Below are 23,406 nucleotides of genomic sequence, written 5' to 3'. Positions count from 1 at the left end.
GTGAGTACAAAGGGACGTGAGGGTCCTGCAGAGAGCAAGATGAGTCCTACCCGGAGAGGGCATGAGATAAGGAAAATGAAAGCTTACCTAAGTGCTAGCAGTAAACATCAACAGGAGGTCTAGCCACTATTATGATTGTTGGTACCTTAGTCCATAGCCTTCTACTGCAGTTACCAGCCAGTTTGGTTAACTTGCTCCGTTTTGCTTGGCCACACAGAGCTTTAGGAGGAGCTGACATTTCAGTTGCGTCTCAGGACACGAAGAGACATTCCCAGTGTGTACAAGGACTGGCAGGGAGCTGCTGGGGGCTCAAGTCAGGACCGAAGGACAAGCAGGAATCAGATCATGATGGAGACACAGTGCCTCCACTAACCCGGCAGGGACAGGATGAGAGGGGACGTGGTGAGATCAGATGCGAACTGAGGGAACTCTCTGAGGCAGAGTGTGCAGCATGGATGGAGGGTGGAAGGTTGGAAAGACAAGAGGTGGGCAAAACAATTAAGAGGCTTAGGTGAAGAAGCAGGAAGGCCAGGAAGGGACAGAATCTGTAAGGAAGCCAAGACAAGACTTGCATATCAGTTAGAGGTCTGTAGTGATGGAAAGCAAGGAGCCAAAGATGGCTGAAGTGTTCTAGCTTGGACAGCTGGGTGAAAGTGGTTACATCACCAAGAGCGGGAGCACAGGTGCCCAATAAGATCAGGAGCTGGACCCGGAGATGTTAAATTTGAGTCAGAGGTGCCAGGAGGAAGTAATTGATTCAGCATATCAACTCAGGAGAGTGATGAGGCTTGTGACAGGCAGTCAGGTAGGAACTGGAACTATGGGTGTACTTGAAGCTTATCTGTAGAGAATGTACAAAGTAAGGCAAAGCCCTGAGAACAGCCAGAGGTGAGATGTGTGTAGGGAGGAGGAACCGGCAAACAGGACTCGGAGGCAGCAGTCGGAGATGGAGAACCAGAAAAGAAGAGCAAGCATTCTAGAAGCTAAGGGAGGGCTTTCAAGAAAGGGGAAGAGACTTGGACAGTGGTAACGGCCAATGGAGTAAAATGCTATAGAAAGGCCAAGCGAGAAGCAAAAAGCTTTGCTGGGTTTGGCAGTTAGGAGATCCTGAAGAAGTGATGACGTAAAGACAGTTTCCGGAACCTGGAAGCCAGATGATAATGGGGATCAAGGAAGGAAGAGAGGGGAGAAGTGGGGGCAACAAGCATGGATTCTCCTTTTAAGAAATTATGTAATAAAGGAAAGGAGATAAATGGGGAAGTAGCCAAGCACAAAAGGAGCTTGTCCTTCGGAAGGGAGAGACGGAATACGTTTATCGGTGGAGGGGAAAAAGCAGCGGAGTGGGATAGATTGAAAGTCAAGCAGCAAAACGGGGAACAGTTAGATAACTAATACCCTATATTCAATCCTCTCCCGGTTATTACAAGTTTGTAACGCTATAAGCACTGACTGTGCAGGCACTGATCAAAAGAGTTCAAATCACTCGACATGTATCAACTCATGTAACCCTGACAAGTGTCTTACGTAAGGCAGGTGCCATTATTAGCCCTATCTTACAGACGAGAAAACAGGCACAAGGACGTCAGGCAACTTTCCCAAGGTCACACAACTTGCAAGAGGGAGAGCTGGCATTCAAATCCAGGCAGATAATATCTAGAGTTCCTGCTGTTAAGGTATCTACTTCTGATCGAATACATGATCAAAACCAGAAAAAGAACAGGCCTTCGATAAGGTGTGATGATCGGGAAAAGAACAACAAGCACATATTGCACAGTGCTTTAACGGTCCACGAGGATTGGGAGGAGGAAAACATAGTATTTTGAAGTTGTGGTCGCTTCCCCCAGCTGACAAAGCACTGACTTATAATCCATTTTCTACCACTCAGTCCCTAAGTGGAGGTGAGCCAGCTGGAAAGAGAAAAGTGAATTTGCATTTATTTTCACAACCTGCAGTCCCAGGGCTCTCGTTGGGCCTTGGACTTCAAACTAAGTGCCAGGATTCAGTCACACCCCGCTCCTCACCAGCTCCAAGCTTTCTTCAAGGCCTTCCATTCCTCAATGAGTCTCACCAACTCATCCCGCAGTGCTTCAGTGGCTCTCACTTCTAAGTTCCCTTCACGCATCCCTGCTGGGGACTTTTACTTCCTCTCCCTCCATCTGTCCTTTGTCACAACTGCTCCAGATAGCTCCCCGCACTAAAGCCCTAAATTTCCCTCAATTACTCATCATCCTCAATAGTCTCCCTGCACACAGTTCCTGGATCTCATGATCTGGGCTCTGGTGGAAAGTTTAACACCCCGGTTTCCCTTGGGAACGAGGGAATGACATCTCCCCATTGCAGAGAATACTGTGGGCCTCTTAATCAAAACACTCTGTCTTTCCTGGCAAGCACACGGCCCAAGCCCATTTGGAGCCTCCCTGGAATGTGGAGGACGAGCAGAGCTGGAGTTCGCTCCACCTCGCTGCGGGGAGGGAGCGTGGAGAACAGATCCTGCAGCGGGGGCCTCCGCAGCTGCCCGGTTTTGAGTCTCCCCTTGAGCCTACTCCCCGTCCTTACAATGAATTCCTGAGCCAGGATCCACGCCCACAACCACGGCTTACAACTGCCGCAGAGCCTACTGCTTACAGCCGCAGCTCTCTGACGTCCTACCTCCAAAGGTCACTGTGACGATGGAACGAGATCAAAGACGGGAAATTAACCGTGAAGTGCTACCCCAATAAAAGGATGTGAATGGATCCTATATAATAGGATACTACCTAATGAAAAAGAAAAGTATGCTAACATATTTCCCAAAACATAAAACACACCTAAGACGGAAGGTTGAAAAAATAACCACTGTGAAGCCTGACCCCAGCCTTACCGACAAGAGCTAATTGTAGTTTCAGGTTCTCGTTTCCTCCTTCCCCCAGCCCAAACCAAGGTCTAGGCTAGATAAAAATCTCATAACTTCTTTAAAAACAATAATTACTGTGAGTAAGGGCCAAATTTTCTATCAGGTCTTTCATTGGTAAACCAAAAGTGACCATTGGCCCAACGAAACTTATAATTATACATACAGTCCCAAAACAGAAACAGAAATATCTGGATCGGAATAAGTTCGTTACGTGTATAATTTTAGGTTTTATGATGAATAAGTCTGTAAAAGCCAAATGTTTTAAACTTGGAAAACGTTCTGGCCGTTGCTTTATGACCATCTGCTATGCATCAACCACTAGGGTTCTTTATAGGCCTAGCAGTTAACTCGGCTTAAACCAATCTGAAATAAAGAGCAAAACTGGGGACTCCTCTGTCAATGATAGAACACATGAAAATTCCTGAGGCTATCCCTGGTGTCATCCAGGATGTGAGAAAGAACTCGTGAAGGAAGAGAGTGTTTGTAGGTAACAGATGAAAAAAAGAAACCAACTTGCTGGAGTCACAGTGGGATATTCTTCTCAGAGACAATCAGGAAGAGATAACCGTAAGAAAGAAGAATAGGGAAGGTCTTCAGATGTCATGGTGGATGGAAGCAAAGAGATCACCAAGCGGCTGAGCAGGAAGAGTCAATATACACGACTTGGTAAGACAAGGAGGGGGATTAAGTTTTCCTTTTACTTCAGAGCAGACCCCATAAGCTTAGAACTCAAAGTGGACATGCCAATTAAATATGAATTCGATGAAGCGCCTCCCATCTCAGAAGAACCAACAACATACTGAGGGAATGTATTCTTCCCTCTTCTTTTGGGCATGTAGTTGATAAATGGAGTCTGAGTCCTCACAATTCAAACCTCCATCAAGTTCTGCTGGGGACTTTCATTCATCTACCCCCTCAATATTGCAGTGAAAATAAATGTGATATGACAGGAAAACATACAGGGTGGAAACTCAGGGATCTTTTGATGATGCTTACCTGACACCACCACAACACAATAAATTCCATCAGGAAAATACCACTTAAACTATCTCTGATATACAGAGAGAGAAAATAAGGATGCATCAGAACTTTCCGCATGGTGAGTTAGGATGACTAGTGACAGGTGGTGCTTATTTATAAACCTCACTTAGAGGTTTCAAAATGGGGAGGCTGGAAAGACATAATTTTTTAAGCTAATTTGTCAAATCACCTGCTCTTCAATCTTGATGCTGTTAACTAGGCTGCTTCCAAAGGCTTTTTTGCTTAAACTGATGCTGTGTTTGCTTCATTCTCAGCAGCAATTGTCTTAATCACATTATCCTCGTGTACATGTCACAGCAGATCCATAAACTCACATAATAGATTCGCTGATTTTCAAATAATACACTTAGAGTCAACACCTGTTTACGAGACAGACCAAGATGCTTTCAGTGGGGCTGACAGTACCTTAAATGCCACCTGGATGATCTCTTCTGTGTTGGCAGGGTTGCACAAGACAGCCAGGCCAATCACATATTCTCGGAAGTCGATACTGCCATCATGGTTCTGTGGAGGAGGGGAGAAATCAATTAGCAGGGCCACTAGTTGAAGTACTATTAATCCCAGCGCACGAGGTGAAACTCAGGAGTGCTGAACAGCTCTACATCATCATCCGCTCAGCCTATTGGAGAAAAGTTCGCTCTGAGATGGAAGAGCACGCAAGTGGCCCATCCATTCTCAACTCAGAAGGAAGAAAACTCTTTTTCTGTTTAGCAATAAATACAAACATTTTATCACTGAGGCTCACTTAGAGTGGTTCTATGGCACCCAGTGTGGGTTCTTGAGCTCAGCCTTGATGGGAGCTCCTCTGGGAGGCAGGATCTAGGACTTTCTTTCTTTCTTTCTTCTTTTTGGGGTTAGGAAGTTTGGCCCTGAGCCAACATCTGTTGTCAATCCTCCTCTTTCTGCTTGAAGAAGATTGTCACTGAGCCCATATCTGTGCCAATCTTCCTCTATTTTACGTGAGATGCCACTACAGCATGGCTTGACAAGCGGCGCTTGGTCTGCACCCGTGATCTGAACCAGCGAACCCTGGGCCACGGAAGCAAAGAGCATGAAACCAACCACTACACGGCTGGGCCGGCCCCTGATGTGTTTTGACAAATATATATAACACCACAATCAATATCGACAACACTTTCATCACCCCAGAAGTTTCGGAGATGGTAGAGTTTTAAGGGACATAACTTGTTTCTTGTGCCACCATTTAATTTTCTTATGCATTATAGAGGGTTGTTTTTCATTAGCTTTAGAGGTTGAGCAGCTTACTGACCCATGAATATATTGCTCAATATCAGGAAATTTCTTCTGCAATCGGTTTTCTCCAAGAAGCAAAATACAAGTCTTGAGAAGAAGCTCTGAAAATACATATAAGATTGATCTGTGGACACTGAAGATAGTCATAGATTGAATGATTGGAAATACTCCTTTGAATTTTTGTTGTATCTTTATTGAGACATCCAATTTTTATATCTACTACCAAACCTTATGTATAACACAAGTCAAGTATAATCTGTTTTTCAGATGGAGAAATAGAAATGCAGAGGACACCTGATATTACCACTATTCACGAAACAAGATAATGTTCTAGACCTCTGATTTTCATTAGCGGTCATATATGAGTGGTTTTAACTGACAAAAGAATGTTACATCAGAGCCCTGATAATCAATCACATGAGAAATGATAAATTTTCATCCTAGTGAAGTGAGGAAAAACAGCACAAAAATTACTCTGAGAGATTATATTGTTGGGTTAGGAAAAAAATACATTGTTCAGTTTCCAAATTCAGAATAATAAAATTCAGAAGTGGAAGGAATCTTGGAATCATCTATTCAACTTCTTCATTTTTACTAATGAAGAAACTGAGACATAAGTCTTACTCGAGGTTGTAAAACTCGCCACTGCCAGAACTACAATTAAAATGTAGGTAATCTGACTCCCAATCACTCAAATTAAAGCAAGGAGCTTGATAAAATACACTCAAAAACAGATAATAAAAAAGTATATGGCAAAATACATTCCTTTAATTTTCCAATTTCAAATCAGTTCCATGATAAAAAGGTATTCCTCAACTCTATGATTCTTTCCTTTAAAAACCCACTGAACTCCTCATGAAGAATTATGAAATTAAAAAAAAAAAAAATCTAGACTTGAAAAGATTTCAGGGCTACGTTTCAAAGGAGGAAGCCAGCTTTCTGGAAGGGGCCCTCATCCCTCCAGCATCTGTCCTAATCTGGAGGCCAGGACAGCCCGAGTTGGAACCAAGGAGCTCCAGTGAGTTGCTAGAAAAATAAGAGGTAAGTCAGCCTTGCTGAAACTCAGAGACAGCGGGCCCCACCCCTCCCCGGCAGTCAGTGGGACCAGAAAGGCACAGAAGGGAGGGCTGGGGTCACTGCTGGCTTGGTACCACCCCACAGTCACACCACACTGGCTTCCAGGACCAGCGGGAAGTGCCTGGCCACTTGTTCCCACACGGATCATTGAAAATTCCAGAAGGGATAAACGGTGATTTTCATGTGTCTCATTCTCAGGTATCAGTTCCCTACGGTTTTTCATAGTTGAGTTTATTCAACATTTTTATTCCTATGGAATCGGATACTTTTTACAACTTTTTAAGTCTAGCAACATTTAAGGAAATGGTTTCAAATACGTTTTGAGATGGTGCGTCCCAAGGACCAGGACTATTTTCTGTTTGTTGTGTTTCATTGACACATCCTTGCAAATGAGAGATAATCAACGCCATCAAAATACTTTAAAAATGCTTACAGAAAACAGAACCTTCCTTGAAGCAGCCAACAGAAAAAGGGAGTGAGTCTTTGAAGATACTCTCCAAATCCAATGGAGTATTATTATTCAATCTGTTCACCTGAATATTATTATTAAGAGCATATTTCTACCCACATACATAATTGCATTACCAATTTTCTAGAAATTAAATTGTTTTACCCCACTTTGCATTAAAAGTAAATATTTTTAAAAAGTAATTCTGAAAGCTCTTCCAGATCAACAGGCACATTAAATATCAGGGCCCTGGAGGTGCGTCCACAAATAGTTTTTAAGGCCCTGCTACAGGTTAGTTGTGCAATACTGCTGATGAAATTTCTGACTGAGGTTGCTATATAAATCAACTTTTTTTTTTTTATTTGTGAGGAAGATCGCTCCTGAGCTGACACCCATGCCAATCTTCCTCTATTTTATGTGGGATGCTGCGGCAGCTGGCTTGACGAGCAATGCTAGGTCCATGCCCAGGATCCGAACTTGTGAACGGAAAGCGCAAAGCGGAACTTCAAAGTGGAAAGAGTGAACTTAACCACTACGCCATGGGGTCGGTCCCTAAATCAACCTTTGAAAACACATGCACCATTCCTAAAAAAATATTTAAAAGGTGACCTTTAAGACGAGATACAAATTTTCAACGTTTTTGGAGGTTTGCTTTTCTTAGGTTCAGAGCACACAGTTCTTTTTCCTGCTGTTACAGTTACAGAATTCAACAGATTATATCAAGATAAAAGTGCTTTTCAAAATTATATGGGATACTTTGAATTTAAAAATGTAGATCGGGGGCTGGCCCAGTGGCATAGTGGTTAAGTGCGCACGTTCTGCTTTGGTGGCCCGGGGTTCGCCAGTTCAGATCCCGGGTGCAGACATGGCAGTGCTTGGCATGCCATGCTGTGGTGGGTGTCCCAAATATAAAGTAGAGGAAGATGGGCACGGATGTTAGCTTAGGGCCAGTCTTCCTCAGCAAAAAGAGGAGGATTGGCAGTAGTTAGCTCAGGGCTAATCTTCCTGAAAAAAAAAATATATAGATGGTACAATTTCACATTTGTTTTAGATCATTGAGTACTATTTTCAACTTACTACATTGTATTGCTTAACGACAGAAATTTGAAAATAATGGGATGCAGTAATATGAATCAAAGATCTTCATCTTAGGCTAAAAGTAGTCTTCCAAGTAGAAATGGCAAAATTGTAAAAAAACTATCAGGTAAATATCTTATATTAAAAATGTGTCCTTAAGACATCAACTGTTGGATGAAAACTAGGAAATTGAATCATTCATTAGGCTATTGGTTCTACATAATGCCAAAGATTTGGGTACTTGAAAAAATCCAGAGTTTGGACTGAATTTTCTGGTATCCGCTCTAGCGACTAGGGTTATGTGGACAAATTGTATACAAATTCAGAAGAGAAACTTAGGTAACTTCAGGATGTTTTGCCCTGTGCAAGCAGGAAGAGAATCACAGAACTAGGGATCCCTTAGCTTGAGGAGTGAGAGAAACGCTTAATACCAACCCTAGTGCGAGGTCATTGTCCCAACTTTCATAAAATATTTAAAATGAAGTGAGAAAAAAAGAGGGTGGCTACATTGTTCTTTCCACAAGCACCACACAGAAAGGTTAAATGATGAACTTAATATTCTGAGACCTTAAAAGGCATCTTGGCAGCTTTCCCCTTTCTTGACTACATTCCTACACCCATGCCTAACCTATTAGTGGGCTTCTTCTAAAATAGGGATCCTGATATTAATGTGTGCTTGCTGGCAGCTGCCTCCTCCTTCCACAGCCATACCTGGCCTAAGCAGCACACCAGAACAAGCGTAAATTACAAGTCCCTCGAGGACGTGATCTTTGAGCTTGACTCAGTGCAGAATTATATGCACCTGGTGTTTCATAAATATTATATGATGGTGAGGATGGTGAACACAGGGGTCAGAAGTCAACCCCTCCTAATTTCACTGGGGATTTCTCACAGGCAGCTGAGGGCTTTTAACAGGCCAGTTGCAACAGTTAAACTTTCCTCTAAATGAGTCAGAAGAGGAAGGAAGAATTTACCTTCAAACTCAGGAGGATTCTCCAAAGCAGCCTGGGAGAGAGGGAATGGATTCAAAAGCAGGGAGGCAGGAGGGGTAGAAACCAGGGAAGCAGCAGGCAGGGGAACTGAGCGCTCGGAAATGCAGCCTCTCTCGCTGGTCTACTCGCATGGGGATTCTGGATTCTGCTTGCCCAGCCATAACCGCCTGAATCGAAACGATAAAGCCAGACCAGGACGACACATCGCAGTTTCTCTGTATTCCCACCTTCCTTCTCTTGGATATTGGCACTCTGACTCTCCTGCTGGGCCTCAGTTTCAGCTGAGACCAATTTGAAAAATACAGTGAGAGCCTTGCTTAAGAGCAGTGGCTGTCATCCTCGGCTGCTCATTAGAATGCCCTGGAGAGCTTCACACACACTCATCTCTGGGCCCCACCTCGAAAGATGCTTATTTAACTCATTTGCAGTGGGAGTCAGGTATCAGCGTTCCTACACAGCTCTCCCCAGGATTCTAACTTGCAGCCAGGGCTGAGGAACACTGCAATAAAGTTAGCAATATTGACAGATCTCTATATTGCTCTATATACCAAATAACTCATGACAATTTCTGGAAGTTTTTCCTTTTTTTTCTTTGTTTACTATCTTCCTGTGTGAGTTTTCAAAGAGGAACACAAGAATACTCCTTGCTCCGAGGCAGGGCAAGACATGACAAGAGCTGGCTAACGTCAGCTGGGCATGCCTGATTTTGTTTGAGACACATGTAAGAGTGATTATTTTGATTTACAAAGGCAGCCAGAGACATTCTGAACTAAGGGGACATCTTTTCCTTCCCTAACACCCTGACCTTTTTTATAAACATATCAAACAAAACAAAATTGCTACATGCTTATTTCACCAGAGAAACGGAACTAAAGAATTCTAGAATTTTAGCAAGTCACTCCACCATTAAAAAAAAAAATACTACCCTATAAGAAATTGCTTAATTTCACATTTCTGAACCTGTTTCTATACAGTTAAATACACTTCCAGGATAGCACTTTTCATTTTTTTTAATATAATACAAAGGTCAGATGTGAAATTAAGAGAAAAACAGATTTAAAACTTTCCTCCTCCTCACTTTTTTAAGGGAAAAATATATCTCTTGGGTGCTTTTTTGATTTATTCCAAGATTTTTCATAATCTCATTAACAACAAATCTCCGGCTCCCTGGAATTCATTCACCAAACAAGCAATGACCTCTGAAAATCTACTCCATTAGAGCTCCATATGAGCACCCCCAGCACACATATAAGTGCATATAAATCTAGTATCTCAAAAAGCTAATGTACAAACCACTCAGAACACTGTTCATGAAAATCTGTTTTAATTAAGCAGTAAAGGGCTGCACAAGTTCAAAAACACGCAGCGCTGTGAAAGAGCTCGTCAGGAAACGGCAGCTGTTGGGCGCGGGACCAGCGATCACGCAGACAGCATGGCAAGGTCCTCAGCAGTCCTGCCATCCGGGGAGGGTCCTGCCGTCTCAGTGCCCACTTCAGGAGTACATGGTCAGCTGCAGCCACTCCTGGATAGACACCTCAATCAGGCCACTTGCATTTCTATCCAGAGATTTGAAGGCACGGAACATGGCATCCAGGCGGACCAGGCAGCTGATGAAGTTGTTAAAATCCATGCTTCCATTCTCATCGGCGTAGCGGCGGACGATCATTCGGTAGAGCTGCTCGTTTAGCTGGAAACCTGCCGCCTGCAGAGCCCCCTTCAGCTGGGAACTCCTCAGAGACCCGGAACGGTCCGTGTCATGTTGCCTGAAAACACACTGCCACTTCTTGATGTTGTTCCAGAAGTACTTAAATTCTTCAAAGCCCAGCTTCCCATTCGTGTCACTGTCCATAACGGATACAATGCTCCGGCAGGTGTCAAGACTGAAGCCGTCCGACTTCAGATCCTTGTGCTTAGCGAGGACTTTGTTGAGAATGTTCATCAGGTCAGTGGCACCCACCTCCATGTCGGGTCCAGCCAGTCGCGCAAACTGTTGCCGAAACTGCCGCACCTCCTCACTTTCGTTGGCCTCCACGGTGGTGAAATGCTGCTGAGTGGATGGCGGCGGCTCGGGGGTATACTGGGCTGCTGCAGCCTCACTGATAAAATTCATAATTCCCCCAACTATCGCTCCAATATTTCCTCCTCCTCCTCTTTTCTGACCGCCTCCTCCAAGAAGGCCTCCAAGAGCTTCTCCAAGGCCTCCATTTGCTCCTTCCAATAAAGCCTTTGCAAGAAACATGTTTTGGTTTAATAAGCAAGTGATCAGGCTGCTACAGTCTTGGAGATGGTAGCAAGGAGCTGCAATGGAGTCTAAGTAGCTTATATGTGGAAGAACTGGCTTTTCTGTACCTGTTTATACAGCACCACGCCCCGCGGTGTCACCCCTCACCTCCTTCTGAACTTGCCTGAATGCCATCAGGTCCTAGCACCTGCCGTTTTTCAGAGGGCTTCAAAATGTTCGTTCATAGGTTAGAGTATGTATGACAAATTAGAAGAAAGGTAATATATTAAACTCAACATTTCCAAATCTCATTGATGTCTTAGTTCTCTTTCTCAGCACCTGAAAGATGACGTGCATTTTCCTAATAGGAGAAGGTAAATGGCTCAAGTATATCAGGAATTTCTTTTCTAAGGAATATTTATTAATAGGTTAGAATTGAAGAATTCTTGGGCATGGGACGGATTTTCACCTAATCCCCTTCCTTTAGCAAACATTCCCCAAATCCAATGTTCTTAAGAAAAACCTGGAAGGGGAATCTTTAAATTGCGGGGTCCCCAGGTCCCATCCTCAGAGATTCTGAGTCTGTCGTCTGCTATGGGGCTCATAATCGGCATTTTTGGAATCTTTTTTGAAGTGTAACATTCATATGGAAAACTACGCAAATCACAAGTGTGTAACCCCCAAAATTTCACTAACTCTACACACCCTTGCCATAAAACCCAGAGCAAGAAATAAAACATCACCAGTACCCCAGAAGCTTCCTCCCGCCTCTTTCCAGCTACTCTCCTCTCCCAAGGGTAACCACTATTCTGACATCTAACACCACAGATCCATTTTTTGTACCTTAAATAAACTAAATCATACAGTATACACTTTTTTGTGTGGTTTTAAAAATTTTTTAGTTAAAAATTTTTTAAATTGTAAAATACATGTAACATAAGAATTACCATCTGCACTTTTTTTGAGGGGGGATGGGGGGAGGAAGATTGGCCCTGAGCTAACACCTGTGCCAGCCTGGCTCTATTTTGTAAGTAGGATGCTGCCACAGTGTGAACTGATGAGCAGTGCGTAGGTCTGCACCTGATAACTGAGCCCCACATCCATGAACCCCGGGCTGCCGAAGCTTAGGGCGTGAACTTAACCACTACCCCACCGGGCCGGCCCCCATCTTTACCATTTTTAAGTGTGCAGTTCAGCAGCTTTAAGTGCATTCCCAGTGTTGTGCAACCATCACCACCATCCATCTCCAGGAATTTTTCATCTTGCAAAACTGAAACTCGGTGCCCATCAAACAATAACTCTCATTCCCTCCTCCCAGGATGCCCCGGTGACCACCATTCTACTTTACATATGTATGAATTTGACTGCCCTAGGAACCTCCGAGAAGTGGAATCATACAGTGTTTGTCCTTTCGTGACTGGCTTATTTCACTTAGCATAATCTCTTCAAGGTTCATCCGTGTTGTAGCCTGTGCCAGAACTTATTTCCTTTTTAAGCTAAATAACGTTCCACTGTCTGTATATAACAGTTTGTTTATCCATTCTCCCATTGGTGGATGCTTGCATTGCTCCCATCTTTTGGCTTCTGTGAACAATGCTGCTAACTAAGAACATGGGTATACAAGTATTTCTTGGAGTCTCTGCTTTCAGTTGTTTTGGATATAGACCCAGAAGTAGAATTCCTGGATCATACAGTAATTCTGTTCTTAAGTTTTTGAAGAACCACCAGACTGTTTTCCATGGTGACTATACCATTTTACATTCCCAGCAACAATGCACAAGGGTTCCAATTTCTCCACAGCCTAGCTGACGCTTGTTATCTTCTGGGTTTTTTTTTTAATAGCAGCCATCCCAGTGGGTGTGAAATGATATCTTATTGTGGTTTTGATGTGTATTTCCCTATGATTAGTGATGTTGAACATCTTTTCACATACCTGTTGGTCATTTGTATATCTTCTTTAGAGAAATATCTATTCAAGTCCTTTGTCCATTATTTTCTTTTAAAGATTGGCACCTGAGCTAACATCTGTTGCCAATCTTTTTTTGCTGTTGGTTTTTCTTCTCCCCAAAGCCCTCAGTACACAGTTGTATATTCTAGTTGTGAGTGCCTCTGGCTATGCTATGTGGGATGCCACCTTCACATGGCCTGATGAGTAGCGCCATGTCCACGCCCAGGATCCCAACTGGGGAAACCCTGGGCTGTGGAAGCGGAGTGTGTGAACTTAGCCACTCGGCCACAGGCTGGCCCCTCTAAGTATCTTATTCTTTTTAATACTACTGTAAATAGAATTTTCTTAATTTACTTTTCAGATTGTTTATTGTTAGTGTATAGAAATACAACTAAGTTTTGTGTGTTGATTTGTATCCTGCAACTTTACTGAATTAGTTTACTATTTCTAACAGGTAGGTGGGTGTGGGTGTGTGTGGGGGGGGGTGGGTGTGTGTGTATGCACAAGATCTGCAGTTTTTTTTAACATAAAAGTCATCTGTAAGCAGAGATAATTTTACCTCTTCCTTTCCAAGCTGCATCCCTTTTCTTTCTTTCCTTGCCTAACTGCTCTGGCTAGAACTTCCAGTACTATGTTGAACAGAAGTGGTGAAAGCAGGCATCCTTTTCATGTTCCTGATCTTAGAGGAAAGGCTTTCAGTCTTATAATATTGAGTATGACGTTTGCTGTCAGCTTTTCATGTGACTTTTATCATTTTGAGGTACTTTCCTTTTATTCCTAGTTGGCTGAGTTTTTGTCTGAAAAGGTGTTGAATTTTGTCAAATGCTTTTTCTGTACCAGTTGAGATGATCATGTGATTTTTCTCCTTAATTCTGTTAACGTAATTTATTACATTGATTTTCATACATTGAACCATCCTTGCATTCCAGGAATAAATCCCACTTAGTCATGATGTAAAATCTTCTTAAGGTGCTGTTGAATTCTGTTTGCTAGTATTTTGTTCAGGATTTTTGCGTCAATATTCATACGGGACATTGGTGTGTAGTTTTCATGTAGTAGCTTTTTCTGACTTTGGTTTCAGGATAATGCTGGCCTCAGAGAATGAGTTAGGAAGTGTTTCCTCCTCTTCAATTTTTGGGAAGAGTTTGAGAAGGGTTGGTATTAATTCTTCTTTAAATGTTTGGTGGATTTCACTAGTGAGCCATCTGATCCTAGGCTTTTCTTTGCTGGGAGTTTGTTGGTTTTTTTAAATTACTGATTCAATCTCCTTACTACTTATAGGTCTGTTCAGATTTTTTGTTTCCTCATGAGTCAGTCTTGGTAGGTTGTGCATTTCTAGGAAGTTGTCCATTTCGTCCAAGTTATCCAGTTTGTGGGCACATAGTTTCTCACAGTATCCTCTTATATTTGTTCTGTAAAATTGGTAGTACTGTCCTCTCACTTCTGATAAGAGTATGGTTTTTTTAATTTTTTTGCTCAAAATTACATTTGTGAGATTTGATTTTGTATTTTTAATAAGTATCTTCAGAAGTCAGTCTACGACAGGCAGTCCCAGACAATATGTTGAGAAAACGTACCTTTGATACTAGGTAGAGCCAGGTACAAGTCCTTCAGAGGTCTCTGGAAGTTCTATTGATGAACTCAGGGAAAGGTGGCCAAGACATAATAATTAAGTCATTACATCACTTAGTATTTTGGGCCTCAATTTCAAGTCTACAAAATTATGACAATAGTATTTTCCCTGCCTACTTTATAATGATCCAATCTCATTTATTACCTATCACGACAGGGGCTGAGTGTTTAGGATACAAAGATGAACACATCAGGATTGCTGTGCTCAAGCATCAAGCAGACCCAGAGAAAACTAGTTCTAATTATAATCTGAACTCAATGTTCACATTTCTACTATTAATACTAAAGGATTACATTTTTATGTAATATTCTTTGGTATTTAGGTTTCATAGAATTCCTCTGAAAGACACAAAAGTATTTGAAATAAGGAAAGAAAAACCAGAGACGTTAAGCTACTTCTTAAAGATCATACAGTCAATACATTATATTGTATTATCAAACCATTATGGGTGCCCGAAAGGGGAGCAACGAATTCTGCTAAGGCAAAGAAGGGAAAACATTTACCTGCAGAAGGGATAACATGCAGGCCCGACTATAGGCTGAGGCAGAGGTCTCCAAACAGACAAGGGATATGAAGGGACAGTATAGTGAAGAGACAGAGGAACTAAGGAACGGGTGGTATTCAAGAGACGGTGAATAGTCCAATGTGATGCGAGTCCACTGCTGGGAATGACGGGAGATAAAGGCAGGTCAACAGGATCGAATCAGACTGGAGAGAGCTTTGAACTGCCCTGTGACGGAGTCTGTCTCACGGGTCGCTGTGGGAAGTGCTAAGGCTCAAATACAAAGTCAGAAGGAGATTAGATGTGAACTCACTTTGTAAACTGCACAATTCTAGAACTGAATAAAGATTATTCTAGCTATTATTAGGGAGAGAAGAGCAGCTAGGGGACACTGCTCTGTTCAGGACACGGGAGCAATGTCTCCTTCTGCTACACCCAGTGGTTTGTGTAAAACCCTCCAATGACTGGTTTTATGGCACAGTGACTCCAACAACCATTCTCATGGGCACAATGAAATGGCCTCTGTGAACTCCAAAGGCCAATGTCTTCCTAAACCTCACAAAAGAAGCACCACAAAAGGACTGTCTTCCATTTAGGGGATCACAGGGGGCCATCCGGCCTCAGACAGATTTAAATCCATTCATGTAAGCTTCTCTCAGAGCAAATTACATGGGCTTTGTCTTTATGATATTGCAAATTAGCTTGATAGCATCCACTGCCATATAAAATGTGCCTCCTTATGCACATCTGAAGTGTTTTTGCTGAGGTTGAAATCCAGTTCCTCTCATTTATTTTCTGTGAAGACGGAAGGCATTCGGCTAACAGTTTCTCATAAGCCATCACAGAATAGAAGATTATCATTAGATTAACAAGCCTTTTCCTCTCTGGACTATCTAATCCCCTAAGGCTATTTATTAGAACATTCATAGCAACTTTGGTTGTTGTCTGGGGGAACCCTACTGTGCAGATCTGGAGAAAAAGAGTAGGGAAAGAGGCTACATCTGATGGAAAGTTTAACTCCAATTTGAGGGGAAAGAGTTATTAAACTTAAAAAGTAAACAGTGACACATAAATGCTATTAGCAACATTATTCATAAAAGCCCCAAAGTGGAAACAACCTTAAATGTCCATCAACTGGTGAACGGATAAAGAAAATGCGATACATCCATATAAAGGAGTACTATTTGGCAATAAAAAGGAATGAAATGCTGATACACGTGACAACATGGGTGAACCTCACAAATATTATGCTAAGTGAAAGAACATGAGAGACCTTATACTGTATGATGCCATTTATACAAAATGTCCAGAAAAGGCAAATCTGTAGGGACAGAAAGGCTTTAGTCTCTATTCTAGACCAGGTCTAGAGTGATACAGAAGGACTTAACTCTGTAGTGGTCGCCTAGGGTTGGGGAGAGGTAGAGATGACAAGAATTAACAGTTCATGACACAAGGAGTCATATTGGTATGATGGAAATTTTCTAAAACTGATTCATGGTCACGGTTGCATGACTTGGTAAATCTACTAAAAAGAAATCATTGAATTGTATGCTTGAAATGGGTGAATTACATGATATGTAAAGTATGCCTCAAGAAAGTTATTTTTAAAAAAAGTCAACAGAGTCACTTCGCAGTAACAAGAATACTGAACGAGGAGCTCTCGTCCCAGCCCTGCAAGGAGCCAGCTGTGCAGCCTGAGCAGGTAACTTCCTCTCCTGGGCCGGCAGCCCTCTGCAAAATGAGGAAGATGGGCAATCCGACACCAAAGGTCCTTTTGGCTCTCAAATTCTGTGAGTCTAGATTTTCATGTGCCCTGAAACAGTGACAGCAGCATCATGCTTACTGTGCATTTAATCTCCTTCTGGTGCCCAAGTCTTTTTATACTATATATTAGTTTAATTCAATCTTTCTTTACCATGTTTACTTTCCCTGATCCCCACTTTGACATATTATCTGGTTTTCAAAAGTATTCCCTGGATTGCAACCTATCAGGCATGTTGCTTCTCCGAACAGAATTCCAAGGTAGGGGGCCTGAACCTGGTCTAGCACGACACAAGGAGTCATAGCTCCCACTTTGAGCGAAGCCTTTCTGTCGAGTGGGGCTTTCACTAACTGCAACATGATCTGGACCAGACCTTCCTAATTTATTGATGAGACTGTCATGTTGGATGAAATCAAAAGCCTTTCTATACAGATAACATCTATTTCTTTTTCTTTATTATCGTGGGCTGTCGCTCTGTCACTGGAGGAAATTAAATTGTTCTGACACAATCTGTTCTTTACAAAGCCCTGTTCTTTACTTCCTTATGCTCTTGGTGGAGGCCAATAATTGCTCATTTGCTCTAGTAAAAAAGTTAAGGTTTAACTGTTGCAGTCTCCTATCTGTTTCCTCTAAGCATCTCCTTGGTATACTAGCATCGAGAAGCCAAAATTCAAGCACATAACTCTCATGCATAAATGGATATTTCTAGTACAACAACACTCAGTGAGAGAAAATACTATGATGGACTAAATGGGGGAGGTATGTCAACCTGAGAATTGAAGAGAGAAACAGTCAGACATACAGAACCACCAAACTTTCAAGACAACTTGTATGACTTAATAGAAAAATTAATCTAGCCCACTCAGAAAGTAATAGCCTTTTTCTGCAAATTCTATCATATAAGTTATAGAGTAGATTCCATATAACAAATCCTGATTAAGTGAGATTGGAATCAAGATGAGTTCTTTTCACATGAGCTATGAAATACTATAATACATATCAAACCTAAACTGGAAATTTAAAGGATAGACGCCTTCACTGTTGTAACTATTCATCTCCGCCACTGTAGTGAGAAAGCAGGCCATAGACAATACATAAACGAATGGGCATGGCTGTGTCCCAATAAAACTTTATTGCAAAACAGGCGCCAGACTGGGTTTGGTCCATCAGCTGTAGTTTGCCAACCGTTGCTATATTTCCTAAACTGATGAAAACAAAGAATGCTGGTAAGGTTCAAGGACTGGATTGAAGGATTGCAGTCGGTGCTTACGGTGACCATTGTTAATTTGTAGGATACTCCACATCTGATTTAAAGGGGACCACGCTGCATCTCTATACTTCACTAATCTACCTCTTGTTGACATCCTCCACAGTTCTAATTAGTGGTTTTATCTTCCATCTTCACAGATGAGACTAATCTCTAATTTCTCACCTATAGTCTGGCATACGCTCACTCTCTCTTTTTACCAATACCATTGTGCACGTACCGTAGACTAATAACATTTAGATAGATGGTTACTATTTTCATTCTGTAAAAAAAAATCATGAAAACTGTCATGATTTTGCCCACTTCTGCCTTGTAACTGGTACTTAGTTCTTCTGGCGTTACTATGTACTTTGTTTAACTATTAGACAGGAAAAGTGTGTGTATACTTGAGCAGTTTGACAATCCAGCATTTTTGGCTATTGTAAACATCTGCAGATCTTTTATTACTGTTTCACAAGATGTGGAATGAATGCACTTCTTTATCGTGAGTCCTTCCTGTCTGCCTTGTTCTTGATATTAGTTCAAGTGTTATATCATGAGTGCCAATAATAACAAGCACCCTTGCTTGCCCTTTCCTGTTAGAGAAGGTAGGATGCTGTGGTATGCAGAGCTTCTGCTCATGCTGAGAGTTAGGACAGGGCACTTATATGGCTTAAGTGATTGGAAATAAACAGAAATCTTTCTGAGTGCAAGAGATGAACATTTCTACTAAGTTGTATAAGTTGTTTTGAAAGTTTGGGGCCATATGTGCTACGAAGTCAAAAATATTTACTATCTGGTTCTTTAGAGAAAAAGTGTGCTGACCCCTGAAACATAGCTTTGCTGCCAGTGAGGACGCATACTGCTAAGTGATGCATCTCAGATGGAACAGTAAGCTGAATGTATCATGAGATGTAGTGCAGAGGAGACATGACACACTACTAGGAAGAGGCGAGAGGCAGGCAACATGGTATATTGTCAAGCTAGCAATAAAGATGACACGCACACTGACACAGTGGAGGACCCAGTCTCACAGGTACGTAAGCTACTGCTGGCAGCGTAGCTCACAGCTCTGCACAATAACACAGCGCTGAAGGAGGACGAAATGAATAACGATGCTGTTATGGACACTGCGAGACATTGTTATAACTGTAAAAATGACTGTTATAATTATTTCTGATTTAGCCAAAGTTGTTTCCTAATCCCATTAAGTGTGTTTAAATCCTTTCAAGTGTGCTGACAAAAAATCTGGTATTTCAAACTGAATTATAAATATAAAAAATGTTCAGAAGCCACTGCTTTAAACTATTATCTCAGTCCTCAACGCTAACTCCTCTGGACATTTGACCAATCCCAAATTCACCTCTGATCCAGAGAGTTCAGTATACATTCATGAAAATAAAAAAGCTAAATTAAACCTAAAGATGAAAAGGGGCATTTTTCTTTTTTTTTTGTTTTCTAAGGAGATATGACCTCTCCAAAGGAAATTATCCCGAACTAGTGAACTATGCCTTGCTTTGGAGCACAAATGCCACCTTTCTGTTGAACCTTACCTGCCATCAAATATCTGAGAATCTAAAAGAACATGTCAGAATATCAGAGGGAGCTGAAATAACATATATACTGTTTTTTAGGACAAATTGAGACGAAAACCATTATGAAGTTTTTGTAGACTAGCCAGGAACGTATGTGGGAAGAAAGAGTAAAGGAATACGGAGAGAGGTTCAGGGCTTTCTCCACTCCCCAAACACCAACCACAATTGCACTAGACTTGGGAAGAGAGTAAGAGAGGACAGAGCAGATAAATGAGAAAGGAACACAGGAGGGGCTTATAGGAGCAGTCTGTGCTGCAAAACTGTATAGCCGCTCAAAGTGCAACAGGAACACCCCGCCCTTTCTCACTCCAGCCCTTCCTCCCCCCTCCCCGCCCCCAAAGCGCCACCCTCATTAAGCACTGAGTTTAGCAAGATAAGCTACTCTGAGAGAAACAAACCCAAGTGACTGAACTTCCTTGTCTTTCCCATCAAACAATCCCCAGCTAAATCCCTTAAAGAGACTGATAAAACAAGCCTAGCATGGAAGTGGCTATGGGTACAGAGCGTGCCAGCCATTGCATCATTCAACTTCTCCAAACAAAGCAAATCTTCACAGGCACCGAGATGCAGATATGTTAAAAACCACAAAGGAAAGAGAGACACACAGAGGAGACAGAGAGAAGAAAAAAGAAAGGAGGAAAGAAAGGAAGGTCAAACACACTGGTCATTAATTCTCCAGACTACTTTCTCTACCTCCCGGTATGCTGGAAATCAAAAAAAAAAGTGCCTTAAAACACAGCTCATGGTCTATATCTAAAGACAAGTCACACTATACAAAAAAGCGAAGAAAACTCACAGTGATAGTGATAGGTGAGCTGACTGAAGCAGTCCATGCAGAAAGAGGATTGATCGAATTGGCTATAAAGGCTCATAGGTCCCCTAACTGCCTGGAGCCACCCATATTCTCTGGCTCAGAGTGAGTCAGTTGGGCTCACTAGGAGTTATTTGAATCCTTGGTTTATACTCCCTTCTCCACACCCAGAGCTTCCCATAGTGAACAGTGCTATAGCAACAACGAGGCTGTTGGCAGTTATCGGCACCCATCAAAAGCCAGAACTGATGCCATAACAATCCTGTAACTGCTAATTATGACAGTTTGACACCTGAAAGACAGGGCAAACTCTACAGAGACGATTTTCAATTTTGATTAGAAATCCTGGTGAGCAAGAAGTCTAAGGTCTGCTCTAAACTTCCTCCTCGGTCTGTTTCATGTCACTTCCTATTTCTCCATCTCCTGTCTCTATTTGTATGTCCCTGCCGTATTCCGCCCTGTCTGCCAAGTTCATTTTTATAGAAACTTTATTTAAAATGACTTGCGTGGTTTCTAGAGCCATACTGGAAGACGCTACATAGATCTCACAGAAAGACTCGTAATAGCACAAGTGACAAGATCCTCTATTTTCCCAACTTACATAGTTACATCCAATAATTTACTTCTCCCCTCCCCTAAATCTTTATTACACTTTATAGTAGTGTTGCTGCAGTGACACAGTATCATTTCATGCACAAGGAAAGATAACTGGCAGGCTGCAAGCCAGCCTAGAAGAGAGGCCTGGGCAGTCCCTCCAGAAGAAGGCTATCTGACTGCATCATGTTAAAGAACAGTCGGTCTAAGAGACCACAGAATAGGTCATTAGGAACATTAGCGTGCTCTGGGTAAAAAAGAAAAAAAGCCCCGTCCTGGTTTCTGACATCAAGCTATAATTACTTTGCAAAATCTATTTTCCCAGTAGTTAAGAGACAACCAGGACTTCCGGTGCCTGCTAGGATGGAATAAGCCAGTTGAGCCTATCTCTGCCTCTGATGACAACTAGAAACTTTGATCAAAATACCAAAAGCAGCTACCTCTGGACAAAATACCATAGCAGGAAGATTAGTGAGGAAAGCCAAAACTTGAAGAAACCCAGCAGGGCAGAGAAATCACGGAGACCTGAAGGCAGGAGGACATCAGTATTAAATTGCTGAAAGGGAAGAACCATCAACTCAGAATTCCATATACAACAAAAATATTCCTCAGGACTGAATGCAAAATAGTCACTCTCAGACAGGGGAAAATAAAGAGATCACAATCCTAAGTCTCTATCCAAGTGAAATGAGAAGCTACATTTACACAAAAACCTATCCATGAGTGCTTAGAACAGTTATATGCATAACTGCCCCAAAGTGGACACAAACCAAATGTTCTTCGACTGGGGAATGAATGCAGGCACGAAGTACAGTACATCCATACAAGGGAATGTCAGTCAGCAATAAAAGGGAACAGATTATTGATACACACAACAACATGGCTGAATCTCAGATGCAATATACTAAGTGAAAGAAACCTCTCAAAAGGATAGACACTGTATGATTCCATTTATATGGCATCTGGAAAAGGCAAAGCTATATGGATGGAGTGATTGCCAGGGGTTTGGGGGAGAAGGGCTTGACTACAAAAGGAGAGCTACAGGGAATTTTTTTTTTGCAACTGTTGCGTATCTTGCATGTGGTAGTAGTTATAATCCTCCATGCATTTGTTAGAATTCATAAAACTGTAACCAAAAGAGTGAATCTTCTTGTCAATTTTATATACTAAAAAACAAATAAAAAATAGACAACTTAAACTCTTAAAACATTTTTCCTAAGGAAACTTTTGACAATTATTTAACTGGATATACTTACATATTCATAAGCAGAAAACTGTATCCCCAATATAATGGCAGATGGCGAAGCTTTAATTGAAAACTTTGTTATAAAACGTTATTTGAAAATAGAATCTATTTGGTCTTCACACATTTTGGGGAAAGTCCAGAAACCTTCAGAATAGAATAGTAACACCCACGTCATCAATGTATGAATTTTGACATAATTTCTTAAATTCTTGCCAGTTATATAAACCTTTCCAATTCCATATTATAAACACGGTTACAGAACCACATTTATTTCTGACCAGGTGTTTAAAATAAATAGACACTATCATAACTGTTGCATCACACATACACACACAATTGTTATTATTTTATTATTATTACCACTACTATTAGAACTATTACGGGGAAAGAACAAAATCATGCAATTAAGCCACAGGTTCGCTCTTGCTTCTTCTAATAGTGACCTAACAAGTTTTTCCAGTGCCTGCCATATTGATTTCTGCTCTGTGGGGACCGGCAGAGCAAAAACGTTTGCATGGTAAAGATTAAATTTTAACATACCCTGTCAAAGAGTGCAAACAGTTGTCTCAAGACATCTGACACAGGCAACTTCAAATATTCTGCAAATTCTTCTATTCCGATTCTTCCTCCTTTTGAGGAACTTGCAATGGTTGCATATTCATCCAGATGCTTACGAATGCCATCCCAATCTAATCTAAACAAACAAAGAATTATAAATACATGTCATTAGCTTGTATAATCCACATGGACATTTTATGAACATTGTTTTATTCATTTGTCTGAGGGAAAAATATTTGAAGTGCTAAATTTGAGGAGGAGAATAAAATGGGTATTTTAAAGTGCATATTGAACATGTAAACAGGCTTCTAATTTTTTAAAGGATACTAGCATAATTGTAATTATCCCAAATATCTGAGGGAAAGAAAAGTAACTGAGAAGAACGACAATGTGGCAGAATAACAAATGACTCATGAGAAGAAAATAAGAAATCACATTTTAATCTAAATATCACTTAGTAAGTCAATAGTACTTACTAAGCTGTTGAAAAAAATACAATTCTTGCTTT

General features: G+C 41.5%; 2 protein-coding genes across 2 annotated transcripts in view; both read right to left on the bottom strand.

Moving 5' to 3' along the window:
- The window catches only part of LPCAT2 (lysophosphatidylcholine acyltransferase 2), a 64,413-nt gene that overhangs the window by 5,709 nt on the left and 35,298 nt on the right, over positions 1-23,406 (bottom strand). The window contains exons 11-12 of the mRNA XM_023637009.2: positions 22,881-23,034; positions 4,340-4,438 (exon numbers count right to left, since the gene is read on the bottom strand). Of these exons, the coding sequence (XP_023492777.1) occupies positions 4,340-4,438; positions 22,881-23,034 (253 nt within the window). The remainder of the gene's footprint in view (positions 1-4,339; positions 4,439-22,880; positions 23,035-23,406) is intronic.
- CAPNS2 (calpain small subunit 2) lies at positions 10,090-12,900 on the bottom strand. The gene has a single exon (XM_005608268.4). It carries the CDS (start codon positions 11,019-11,021, stop codon positions 10,275-10,277), a length of 747 nt encoding a protein of 248 aa, XP_005608325.1. The 5' UTR covers positions 11,022-12,900; the 3' UTR covers positions 10,090-10,274.

This window comes from Equus caballus, chromosome 3, assembly GCF_041296265.1.
Source record: "Equus caballus isolate H_3958 breed thoroughbred chromosome 3, TB-T2T, whole genome shotgun sequence".
Classification (NCBI taxonomy): domain Eukaryota; kingdom Metazoa; phylum Chordata; class Mammalia; order Perissodactyla; family Equidae; genus Equus; species Equus caballus.
This window is presented reverse-complemented; position numbering and strand designations above follow the sequence as displayed.

What these genes read in the sequence shown, in the direction of transcription:
- CAPNS2 (XM_005608268.4), bottom strand. Translation starts at nt 11,021, where the DNA reads ATGTTTCTTGCAAAGGCTTTATTGGAAGGAGCAAATGGAGGCCTTGGA.